Source organism: Dipodomys merriami, unplaced genomic scaffold (assembly GCF_024711535.1).
Source record: "Dipodomys merriami isolate MVZ:Mamm:240054 unplaced genomic scaffold, mDipMer1.0.p SCAF_125, whole genome shotgun sequence".
Taxonomy (NCBI): Eukaryota; Metazoa; Chordata; class Mammalia; order Rodentia; family Heteromyidae; genus Dipodomys; species Dipodomys merriami.
The window spans coordinates 2,730,257-2,742,445 of NW_027202549.1; the positions used below are offsets into that span (position 1 = coordinate 2,730,257).

At 48.9% G+C, this 12,189-nt stretch overlaps 1 protein-coding gene across 1 annotated transcript in view; it reads right to left on the reverse strand.

The window, feature by feature from the left end:
• Positions 1–1,643: 1,643 nt before the first annotated feature.
• The window catches only part of Celsr3 (cadherin EGF LAG seven-pass G-type receptor 3), a 55,552-nt gene continuing 45,006 nt past the window's right edge, over positions 1,644–12,189 (reverse strand). The window contains 14 exon segments of the mRNA XM_070017716.1: positions 1,644–1,931; positions 2,222–2,358; positions 3,781–3,835; positions 4,675–4,851; positions 6,669–6,761; positions 7,359–7,463; positions 7,553–7,645; positions 8,687–8,756; positions 9,173–9,279; positions 9,646–9,741; positions 10,280–10,357; positions 10,791–10,904; positions 11,406–11,553; positions 11,638–11,720. Of these exon segments, the coding sequence (XP_069873817.1) occupies positions 1,917–1,931; positions 2,222–2,358; positions 3,781–3,835; positions 4,675–4,851; positions 6,669–6,761; positions 7,359–7,463; positions 7,553–7,645; positions 8,687–8,756; positions 9,173–9,279; positions 9,646–9,741; positions 10,280–10,357; positions 10,791–10,904; positions 11,406–11,553; positions 11,638–11,720 (1,371 nt within the window). The 3' untranslated portion in view covers positions 1,644–1,916.

Consider the following 12,189-nt stretch of genomic DNA (forward strand, 5'->3'; position numbering starts at 1 on the left):
TGTGGCTCCAATAGGTAGAGTGCTAGCCTTGAGTGACAAAGCTCAGGGACAGTTCCCAGACCCTGAGCTCAAGCCCTATGACTGACAAAGATTAATAATAATAATAAAATCACCTCCTAATAGTTAACTCCTCTTCAGACCCATCTCTCTAGTGTGACCTGTGCAATTTTCTTCAAAGCTCTTCTATTTGCAATTCTATTCCAATTCCCCTTTCTAGCCTGCCTTCTATTTAGCCAATATTTACCAACTGCCCATTCCTGGCACCAAAGGAAAGTGGGACAGAAACAGACAAAAAGTTCTGACTTCCTGGGTTGAGGTTGGCAGCGGGTGGAGGGGAAGGACAAGTGGTGTGTAAATATAGTGCCAGGCACTGGCAGAGGCCATGATTAAAAATAGAAGCGGGCAAGGCGCCTGGGTGGCTTGGAGGACAGGACAGCCTCTGTTCACCCTGGAGATCTTGCCTAGTGCCCAGCACACAAGCCTGGCGCCTGGGCAGTACCCGATCAGGACCTAATGAATGGCAAAGTTCACCTTTTGAGCAGGTGATCGGAACCCTACAGTGTTCAAAGTATGCCCAGATACTTAGTCACATAATATTTACCGAACAGCCCATGAGGTCAATACAGCCATTCCTCTACTGATCAGGACAACACGGAAGCCTAGAAGGATCCAAGGGTTCCTTCCAGTCATTCATGTTAGCTGATCAGAAAAGAAGCCCTACTTCTCCCAGGGCCATATGGGAATGTTCATATTTTATAAATCTATACTTGCTTCTTAGCTGAAGTGTTTTTGTTTGCCTCCTAGGGCTTGAACTCAGGTCCTGGGCACTGTCTCTGAGCTTTTTTTTGTTGTTGTTTTTTTTTTTGGTCAGTTATGGGGCTTGAACTCTGGGCCTCAGCTCTTCAGCTCAATGCTAGTGCTCTACCACTTGAGCCACAGCACCACTCTGGTTTTTTGGTGGTTTATTGGAGATAAGAATTTCACAGACTTTCCTGCCTGGGCTGGCTTTGAATTGCAATCCTGGTATCTTAGCCTCCTGAGATTACAAGTGTGAGCCACCGGCACCTGGCTCCCTGAGCATTTTTTTTTTTTTTTTTTTTAGTCAAAGCTAGCAATCTACCACTTGAACCACAGCACCATTCCAGCCTTTTCTATTTATGTGATACTGAGGAACTGAACCCAGGGCTTCATGCATGCCAGGGCAAGCACTCTACCACTAAGCCACATTCCCAGCCCCTACTTCTGGTTTTTAAATGGTTCATTGGAAATAAGAGTCTTTCATTTTTCTGCCCAGGCTGGCTTTGAATCTCAATCCTCAGATCTCAGCATCCGGAGTAGCTAGGATGACAGACATGAGCCACCGGCACCAGGGCCTGCGTGCTGTTCTTGAGCTTCTTTTGCTCAAGGCTAGCACTACCATTTGAGCCACAGTACTACTTCCAGCTTTTTCTATTTATGTGGTGCTGAGGAATTGAACCCAGAGCTTCATGCATGCTAGGCAAGAACTCTATCACTGAGCCACATTCCCATCCATTCTTCTTGGTTCTTTATGATGTCTCCCTGACACTGCCCTCCCCCAGATATTCCCAACTTCTACCCCTCTGCCAGCCAGACAGCCGCCATGCTTATAGTACAGCCTCGACTTATGTACACAAGTCTTTATTTCTGGTGCTGAAAATAGGCACTGCTTCCTCCCTGTAATCCAGCCAAGACCAGCTTGACTTCAGCGCCCTGTCCCAGGCCTGCAGCAGTGATTGCAGAATTCCAGGCTCTCTGTCCCTGAGTTATGACGTTTTTTGTTCATGGAGGATTCTTCTGGGTGGCACCTAGACCTGGCCAAGAGGCAGGAAAGTTTCTCACCAATGACCAGTTCCAATTTCCCGAGGTAGGCAGTGGTGGGCTGGGGAGCAGCATGTTCAGAGTTTGGTGGCCTGAGTAGGCAGAGGAAGGAAGATTCTAGTTAGTTTTCCAATGGACCCCCTCCAATTTCTTCTCTTGGGGACTGCCACCCCACCCCCATCCACCCTGAAGGGAACAGATTTTTCCCCTCAAAGGGCAGGAAGGGAAAAGGTATGATGTGTCTCCTGGAGACAGAGCTATGGTTATTGACATGGAGCAGCTAGAGTTGGGGGGGGGGGTGTCTCAGAATTAGGCCAAACAACAAATTAACAACAACAACAACAAACCCCACCAAAATAGCTCAGTGAGCCAGAAAGCTTACCAAAGTGCAAGTGATGGAATCAGGTTTGGAGTGTTGAAGGGCAAAAGTCACAGCATCATGGACGGAAACGAAGATATGCTGTTTTGTGATAGAAGCATCAAAGAATTGCCCAGCCTCAAGCTGGGCCACCACGGGACCTATAGGCAAGAAGAAAGTCATTCTTAACTCTCGGGACCATGAGGAGCTGCAACCTTTCCCCTCCTCTCATCAACCCTTCGAGAATGTTCTGGCCCTCTTCAACATTTCAGCCCCTCTGTTTTATTTGTGTGTGTGTGTGTGTGTGTGTGTGTGTGTGTGTGTGTGTGTGTGTGTGTGTGTGTGTGTGTGTGTGTGTGTGTGTGTGTGTGTGTGTGTGTGTGTGTGTGTGTGTGTGTGTGTGTGTGTGTGTGTGTGTGTGTGTGTGTGTGTGTGTGTGTGTCCTGGGACTTGAACTCATGGCCTCATGCTCTTTCACTTGGCTTTTTTCTTTTTTGGAGGGGTAGGTTTTGGGGCTTGAATTCAGAGCCTCTTTGTGCTTAAGGCTAGCTAGTCCTCTACCACTGGAGCCATAGCGCTATTTCCCATTTTTGAGTGGCTCATTGGAGCTAAGAGTCCAATAGACTTTCCTGCCCAGGCTGGCTTTGAACCACGATCCTCAGATCTCAGCCTTCTGAGTAGTTAAGTTGACAGGCATGAACCACCAGCATTTAGCTTCACTTGACTTTTTCTTTTCTTTTCTTGCCAGTCATGGGGCTTGAACTCTGGGCCTAGGCGTTGTCCCTCAGCTCTTCAGCTCAAGGCTAGCGCTCTACCACTTCTTGAGCCACAGCACCACTTCTGGATTTTTCTGCTTATGTGGTGCTGAGGAATCAAACCCAGGGCCTCATGCATGCAAGGCAAGCACTCTACCACTGAGCCACCGTCCCAGCTCCTCATTTGGCTTTTTCTATTCAAGGCCAGTACTCTACCCTTTGAGCCACAGCTCTACGGTTGGCTTTTCTTTTCTTTCTTTCTTTTGGTACCAGTCCTTGGACTTGAACTTAAGAACCTGGGCACTGCCCCTAAGCTTTTGTGCTCAAAGTTGAGACTCTATCACTTGAGCCACAGCTCCTCTTCCATATTTTTGGGGAGTAGTTTATTAGAGATAAGTCTTTCAAACTTTCTGGTCTGGCCTAGTTTGGAAATAGGATCCTAAGATCTCACGCTCCTAAGTAGCTTGGATTACAGGTTTGAGCTACCAACACCTTGCCACCCAACCCTTCTTGACTCCTGACCCCCAGGTTATCTCTGACCTCCAGTTTCTTGGTGTTAAATGCTTAACTGATTAGCCCACAGAGTCTTAACCTCTAAGCCAAGTAGCGTGGTCCCTACCTGTAATCTCAGCTACTTGGGAGGGATAGGCAGGAAGATACTCTGACCCATCTCAGGCAATGTGAAGCAAGATCATATCTCAGAAAAACTAAACATAAATAGAAGATCTTCAGCTAGCAAGGACAAAACCCTGGTTCAGTCTTTAGCACTGCCCACAAGTCCCATCCGCTCTTCCTCAATTTCTCCCACTGACCCCCCACTCAACATACTGTTGCAGGCCGCAAGGTACACCTCCACCTCCAAATCCCGGAAGTCACGAAAAATCTGTAGCAACAAAGGGGCTGGATTCAGGGGAGCAGTCAGGCAGACTTAAGAAGGGGGAGAGGTGCTGGGCGCCGATGGCTCACACCTGTCATCCTTGCTACTCAGGAGGCTGAGATCTGAGGATCGCAGTTCAAAGCCAGCCTGGGAAGTTAAAGTTCATGAGACTCTTGTCTCCAAGAAAACCAGAAGTGGTGCTGTGGCTCAAATGGTAGAGCGCTAGCCTTGAGCTGAAGAGCTGAGGGACAGCGCTCAGGCCCAGATTTCAAGACCCACAACGGGGGAGCTTGTGGGATTGGAGGGACAGAGGGCTCAAAGGGCTGGTCCTGGGGCTTGAACTCAGGACCTGGGTGCTGTCTTTGAGCTTCTTCTTTCTTTTTCTTTTTTTTTGGTCAGTCATGGGGCTTGAACTCAAGGCATAGGCACTGTCCCTGGAGCTCCTTTGATCAAGGCTAGCCTTCTACCACTTTGAGCCACAGCTCTTCTTCTGGCTTTTGTGGTGGTTCATTGGAGATGAAAGTCTCATGGACTTTCCTGCTCAGGGCTGGCTTCAAATCACAATCCTCAGACCTCAGTCTCCTGAGTAACTAGGATTATAGGAATAAGCTAATGAATGGTACCTGGTCCCTTACTTTTTTTTGCCAGTTCTGGGGCTTGAACTCAGGGCCTAGGCACTGTCCCTGAGCTTCTTTTGCTCAAGGCTAGCGCTCTACCACTTGAGCCACAGGGCCACTTCCGGCTTTTTCTGTGGATGTGGGACTGAGGAATCGAACCCAGGGCTTCATGCATGCTAGGCAAGCACTCTACCACTGAGCCACAGCCACATTGCCAGTCCCCCTTACATTCTTTAAGTTCTTGATGCACACAGTGTCCACGAAAGAGAGTGTGCCCAGGTCCAGGATAAGAGTGTGGAAGTCTGGCTGAGGCAGACCTAGGGACTTCAGTGTGGACACACTGGGGGTCTTGGTAGCTTCTTGATCGTTGACTGTTGCATCTTCAATCTCGTCCCCTGTGTTCACCTGTGTGGGGAAGATACACATGCTGAATGCACCCCTAACAATAGGGTGAAATCAGAGATTCTGAGGACTGAGATAGTGGAGGGAACAGAATATAGACAAAGCTAGGGCCAGGCACTGGTGGCTCACACTTGTAATCCTAGCTACTCAGGAAGCTGAGATCTGAGGATCACTGTTTGAAGCCAGCTCTGGGTAGGGAAACCCCTGAAAATCTTATTTTCAGTGAACCAAAAAAGCCCAAAGTGGAGCTGTGGCTCAAAGTGGTAGAACACGAGCCTTGAGCACAAAAGCTTAAGGACAGCATCTAGGCCCTGAGTTCAAGTCTCAGAGCTAGCAAGAACACAAAGATAGGTAAGAGAGCCAGGTGCTGGTGGCTCACACTTATAATCCTAGCTACTTAGGATGCTGAGATCTGAGGACCATGGTTCAAAATCAGCCTGGGCAGGAAAGCCCACGAGACTCTAACCTCTAATGAACCACCAGAAAAGCAGAAGTGGTGTTGTGGCTCTAAATGATAGAGCACTAGCTTTGAGTGAAAGAGCTCAGGGACAGCACCCTGAGTTCAAGCCTCATGAACAACAACAACAAAAAGACCAGCAAGAGATACAGGACAGGAGAGCCTAACATACATGCACAACTGTTCTAGGCTTACTGAAGACACAAGAAGGGAAGACGCTGGGGAGATCACAGCTCACCCTCAGCCAGCCAAGGACAGGCAAAAACAAAACCGTGTACTCATACACCTTGGTACCTCAACTTGGCTAAGTCTTGAATTGAATTTGGCTCTTATTTTATTTTCCAGTCCTGGGGCTTGAACTCAGGGCCTGGGCACTGTTCCTGAGCTGCTTTTGCTCAAGGCTAGCACACTACCATTTGAGTCACAGCGCCACTTCCAGCTTTTTCGGTGTATGTGGTACTGAGGAATTGAACCCAGGGCTTCATGCATGCTAGGTGAGCACTCTACCACTAAGCCACGTTGCCAGCCCTAAATTAAATATTTTTTCAATGTTATAAAGGTGATGTACAGTTTCCTAAGTCAGGTAATGGGTACATTTCTTTTTGGACAATGTCACCCTTTCTTTACTTTTTCCCAGTTTTTCTCTCCTGTCCCTACCTACAAGTTATACAGCCCATTTCCCACATTGGGCCTGACCTTTTTTAGCTCAAGCTAGCATGTTACTACTTGAGTCACAGCTCCACTTCAGGCTTTGCTTGGTAGTTAGTTGGAGAGAAGGGTTTCATAGACTTTCCTGCCCTGGCTGGCTTTGAATCAGTACCCTCAGATCTTAGTCTTCTGAGTAGCTAGGATTACAGATGTGAGCCACCAGTGCCTGACTACCAGATTAGGAACTTAGGGCTTCTATAACTCTAGGTTTGCTTGTTTTTTGTTGGTCACAGGGCTTGAACTCAGTGCCTAAGTGCTGTTCCCTGGGCTCTTGATCTTAAGGCTAGTGCTCTACTACTTTGAACCACGTACCACTTCCGGTTTTCTGGTGGGTAATTGGAGATAAGAGTCTCATGGACATCCTTGCCTACGTTGGTTTTGAACTGCCATCCTCAGATCTTAGCCTCCTGAGTAGCTAGGATAACAGGTATGAGCCACCAGGGCTGGGCAACTCTAGGTCTTTTTCACCTAAAGTTGAGATTATGGACGAAAGTGTCAATACATAGCATTCTACATTATCAGCAATCTTCCTGTGGTGTCGCAGCCATCATTCCATTCCTCCCACCACTGGTACCAAAGCTCCTTGGCTTTTTTCACAGTGCATGTGTGGATCTACAGCACATGGCTGGCCCCTCCTCTGCTCCTCTCTCCTCACCTTGACTCTGGAGCCTTCTACATCATTGTTCTTTATATCTCCAAGGCTGGTGTCAACATTGATGGAAACCGACGTGCCTTTGGAACGGGAAGCCTAAACCGGGGGGAAAAGGAGAGACATTGTAGAACTTGTCCAGCTGCCTATAACAGGCAGGAGAGGCACCATTCTCTGGCTGTGGGCAAATAGTAAGGCCAGGACTCAAAGCTTCAGGATCTGGGGCAGCCAGGCTGATGATGTCAGGGTACTGATTAAATCCTGGGAATAGTCATAAAAAAATGGAAAAGGGAGCCAGGTACTGGTAGCTCACACTTGTCATCCTAGCTCCTCAGGAGTCTGAGATCTGAAGATTGAGGTTCAAAGCCAACCTGGACAGCAAAGTCTATAAGACTCTTATCTTTCATCAACCACCAGAAAACCAGAAGTGGAACTGTGGCTCAAAGTAGTAGAGCATCAGCCTTGGGCAAAAAAAAAAAAAAAAGAGCTCAGGGACAATACCTAAGCCCTGAGTTCAAGCTCCACAATTGACCAAGAAAATAAATAACAAAGGCCTGATAGAAAAGCCTGGGAAGAGCAACAGCAGGGCAGGAGGTAGAGGTCAAGGTACAGATTGGCTGGGGTCCACAGCAAGGCAGGAGACAAGCAGAAGGCAGGGTCAAGACTCAGATACTGAGAATTCTGAGGAGGGCCTGCCTTTTTCTGAGACTTCTGATCTTTCTGCTGTTGTTTTAACTTCTTCTCCTGCTTCTTCAGCAACTTCTTCTTCTGAGCGATGAGATGGTCCACATCCACACCACACTAAAGGCAAGAGTCAAAGGTGGGGATTGGGGGGTATTCTGGGCAAGTGAAGGATCCTTGGATTCTCCCTGGGGGAAGTCCAGCCTCACCTTCTTCTTCAGGGCATCGCCATAGAGCTCTGCATTGGCAAAGTACATGGTGGCTGAGGAGCGGAAGACCTTCACACCTGGGACCTCCTTAGCCTGGGAATGAGGTGTAGTTGAGGTTAAACTATCCTTGCCTTCTGCTGCATCTCCTTTTCTCATCTAGAGTACCTGATACACATCACCCTACCTTCTGTCCCCCAGCCTAAAGTTCATGCCTTTCCCAGAACCTGAACTATGAGCCTTATGGTAGCATCTTGACTCTGTCTCTCTCTCTTTCTCTCTTCTCTCTTTCTCTCTTCTCTCTTTCTCTCTTCTCTCTTTTTCCCTTCCTTCCTTCCTTCCTTTCTTTCTTTTCTTTCTTTTCTTTCTTTCTTTCTTTCTTTCTTTCTTTCTTTCTTTCTTTCTTTCTTTCTTTCTTTCTTTCTTTCTTTCTTTCTTTCTTTCTTTCTTTCTTTCTTTCTTTTGTCAGCTCTGGGGCTTGAACTCAGGACCTGGGCACTGTCCCTGAACTTTTGTTTTTCCTCAAGACTAACACTCTACCACTTGAGCCATAACTCCACTTTCAGTTTTCTGTTGGTTAAAATTGGAGATAAGAAGCTAGGCATCAGTGGCGCATGCCTGTAATCCTAGCTACTGAGGAGGCTGAGATGAAGATACCAGTTCAAAGCCAGCCTGGGTAGAAAAGTTTGGGAGACATTTCTTATGAACTACCAGACAACCAGAAATGGTGCTGTGGCTCAAAGAGGTAGAGTGCCAGCCTTGAGCCAAAGAGCTCAAGGACAGTGTCTAGGCCCTGAGTTCAAGTCCCATCACTGACACACACGAAAAAAACAAACCAAATCAACACTAGAGATAAGAGTCTCATGAACTTTACTGTTTGGGCTGGCTTTGAACTATGATCCTCAGATCTCAGCATCCTGGGTAGTGAGGATGACAGGTGTGAGCCACCAGCACCTGGCTTCCTTGTCTTTCTATATCAACCCTACCTAGGCTTTCTCTCTGCCTGGCACAAAAACAGAACAAATAAGCACAGACACAAAGTGCTTTCAGTCCCCTGTCAGTATGGAACAGACTCACAAAATCCTGCTCTGTTGGCCTACCCCACCCCTCAGGTCTCCTGTTCAGCCGGTCACTCACCTCGGAGTACTCTGTCACATCTCTGTAAACATCCGTGTCTGGAAGTTGCCCCAGGATAGAGTAGTGAGGCCTGTAGAGGAGAAAGTGAGCACAAGAAGAAAGAGGCAAAAAAGACAGGCGCTGGTGGGTCACACCTATAATCCCACCACTCAACAGGCTGAGATCTGAGGATTGCAGTTCAAAGCCAACCCGGGCAGGAAAGACCCCCATGAGTCTCCTGTCTCCAATGAATTCCCTCAAAAACCGGAAGTACAGCTGTGGCTCAAAGTGGTAAAGTGCTAGCCTTGAGGAAAAGAGCTCAGGGACAGCAGCCAGGCTGTGAATTCAAACCCCACAACTGACAAAAATAAATGAATAAAAAGAAGAAGAGGAGACACAGAAAGGGGCCTGTGATCCTCACCTCCCCACAAAGCTAGCGGGAGCCAGTGTGGAACTTATTCCTTCACCAGCTGGAATTGAGGGGTGAGCAAGAAACAGGTGACTCACAGCTGGGTCCGGACCACCACAAGCAGCAGAGAGAAGCCTATTGCAACCGCCAGGCCAATGTCCAGATTCAGCAGAATGGTAGCCACAAAGGTCACCAGCCAGATGAGCTGAAAACAGAGAAGCCAAGGGTCAACGGGTCCAGGGGAGCTAATGGTTCCCAACCTGAATCAAGAGTCATTCAGGAAGCTGAGATTGAAGGATCATGGCTTGAAGCTGGCCCAGGCAGGGAAGTGCATGAGACGCTTAGCTCCAATGAACCAGCCAGAAGCTCCAAGTGGAGCTGTGGCTCAAGTGGCAGAGCGCCAACCTGGAGTGGAAAAGCTGAATGGAAAAGCTGAATGGGCGTGCGCGCGTGTGCGCGCGCGCACGCACACGCACACACACACACACACACACACACACACACACACACACACGTCCAGAAGGACCACTGCACCACCTGAAGCTCCCAGCCCCAGGTGCCTGAGCCTCACCAGATCCATTCGATTCGTCTTCCAGAGCCGGCATATGTCAGAAAACTGCATCATCATGCCTTTTAGGTTGACAATGATGGTAGCTGCCAGGACTGCCTGTGGTAGAAGGAATGTCACCAGGATGGCTGAGAGGTACCCAGATGTTGACAACTCCAACCACCCAGGCCTGACTCCAAAAACTGGGCACAGCCCCATCCCACAGCAGCTACCACCCAATGTGACCCTAACCATTTGGCTCTGACTCTGAAAAGCCTTTGTTTCTTTTCTTTTTGCCAGTCCTGGGTTGAACTCAGAGCCTGGGCACTGTCCCTGAGCTTCTTTTGCTCAAGGCTAGCACTCTACCATTTGAGCCACAGTGACACTTTTGGCTTTTTCTGTCAAAGTGGTACCGAGGAATCGAACCCAGGACTTTGTGTATACTAGGTAAGCACTCTACCTCTAAGCCACATTCCCAGCTAATGATTCTGAAAAGTTCTAACCTCTGATCTTTGCTTCTAAACTCATATCCTAAAGCCCTCAACTTGAACCCCATGGTATCATGAATCTGTGTCCTTCACTAGGAATGAAGCTTGACCAATCTGAGCCCTGGCTTGGCCCAGGTCCTGAAGCCTGATTGGGAGGGGTGAGAACTCACCTTGGGCAGGTCTTTGAAGAGCTCCCCAAGTTTGAGGATGATGAGGAGGATGAAAAGGGAAGATACAGCCCCTGCAACCTACAGAGTACGGACAAAAAGGGAGTGGAGGTGAACCCGGTAGGGGCTATGGGGGTGGGGATGTGGGGACCACATCCATCTTCCTTCCTTCCTTCTTTCCTTCCTTCCTTCCTTCCTTTCCTTCCTTCCTGTCTGTCTTTCTGTCTTCCTTTCTTCCTTCCTTTCTTTCTTCCTTTCTCTTTTTTTCTTTGCCAGTCCTGGGGCTCGAACTCAGGACCTGAGCACTGTCCCTGAGCTTCTTTTGCTCAAGGCTAGCACTCTACCACTTGAGTCACAATGCTACTTCCAGCTTGAAGTAGTATTGAGGAACTGAACCCAGGGCTTCATGCATGCTAGGTAAGCACTCTACCATGAAGCCACCTTCCCAGGCCAGGCTACATCTTTGTACGTCAAGCTATGTCTTTCCCTCTACCCACACCTCCAAAACACCCACCTGTGTGTTGCCTCCAGTGCTCTCCTGGACCAGGCTCCGAGACATAGAGCAACTCACGGGAAAACACTGGAAGATGCCCCCAATGAAGTTACTGAGGCCCAAAGCCACCAGCTCCTGGTAGGGGAGGGTGAATGTGAGGAACTCATTAAGAGGTGCCTGATCAGGATAATGCACCCCCACCCCTTCACACCCACTCAATGGCCTCCAAAGATTTGGGTGTCTGCCTGTCCTACACATTCATTTCTTTATTTATTTGGTCAGTCGTGGGGCTTGAACTCAAGAGCCTGGGCGCTGTCCCTGAGCTCTTTTGCTCAAGCCTAGCACTCTACCACTTTGAGCCACAGCGCCACTTCCGGTTTCCTGGTGGTTCATTGGAGATAAGAGTCTCACAGACTTTCCTGCCTGGGCTGGTTTTGAACAGCGGATTTTCAGATCTCAGTCTCCTGAGTAGCTAGCATGACAGGAGTGAGCCATCAGCGCTTGGTGTCCTACATATCTTTGTTTTCCCCTTCTCAGTCCCACCTGAGTCTCACCTGGGCCCCCCCTCTCCACTTCCTCCCTACCACCAATTCCTGGGATGCTTCTGTCCAACTGTGGTGCCCACACCATGCAAACCTGGTTGCTATCGACGCGGTAACCATGCCTCAGGGCGAAGATCTTCCCCAGAGAGATGGCAATGGCGAATCCAACTACAGCAATAGCAAAGGCATTCCCCACGAGCTGTGCAAACAGCTCAGGCTTGGGGGCTTTTGGAGGTATCAGCCTACAAAAACAGACCTAGGAGGTCAGAGGAAGGGCCTACCTCTGGCTGCCCCAACCTCCATACCCCAACTGAGGTCCACCTTACCCTGCAGGAATATCGCCCACAACATCCACCCCATATTTTTTCTTCAGTTCCACACCATAAGAGATGCCTGTAGCCCCAATGAGCTGGAGGGGATAGAGAAGGGCAATGTGGAGAACGACAGAGTTAGGGGTAAGGAGGTGCTGGCATTCTTTTCAGGGAGATGAAGAAGACAGTTTAGGAGCTGGGAAGGTGGCTCAGTGGTAGAGTGCTTGTCTTGCATGCATGAGGCCGTGGGTTCGATTCCTCAGCACCACATAAGCAGAAAAATTCGGAAGTGGTGCTGTGGCTCAAGTGGTAGAGCATTAGGCTTAAGCTGAAGAGCTGAAGGACAGTGCCCAGGCCCAGAGTCAGGCCTCACAAAAAAGACATTTTGGGGAAGGGGCACCAGGATAAAGCCTTCTTCCCAGAGATAGAAAAGTGTGTGTGTGTGTGTGTGTGTGTGTGTGTGTGTGTGTGTCTCTGTGTGTGTGTGTGTGTGTGTGTGTGTGTGTGTGTGTGTGTGTGTGTGTGTGTGTGTGTGTGTGTGTGTGTGTGTGTGTGTGTCGGTCCTGG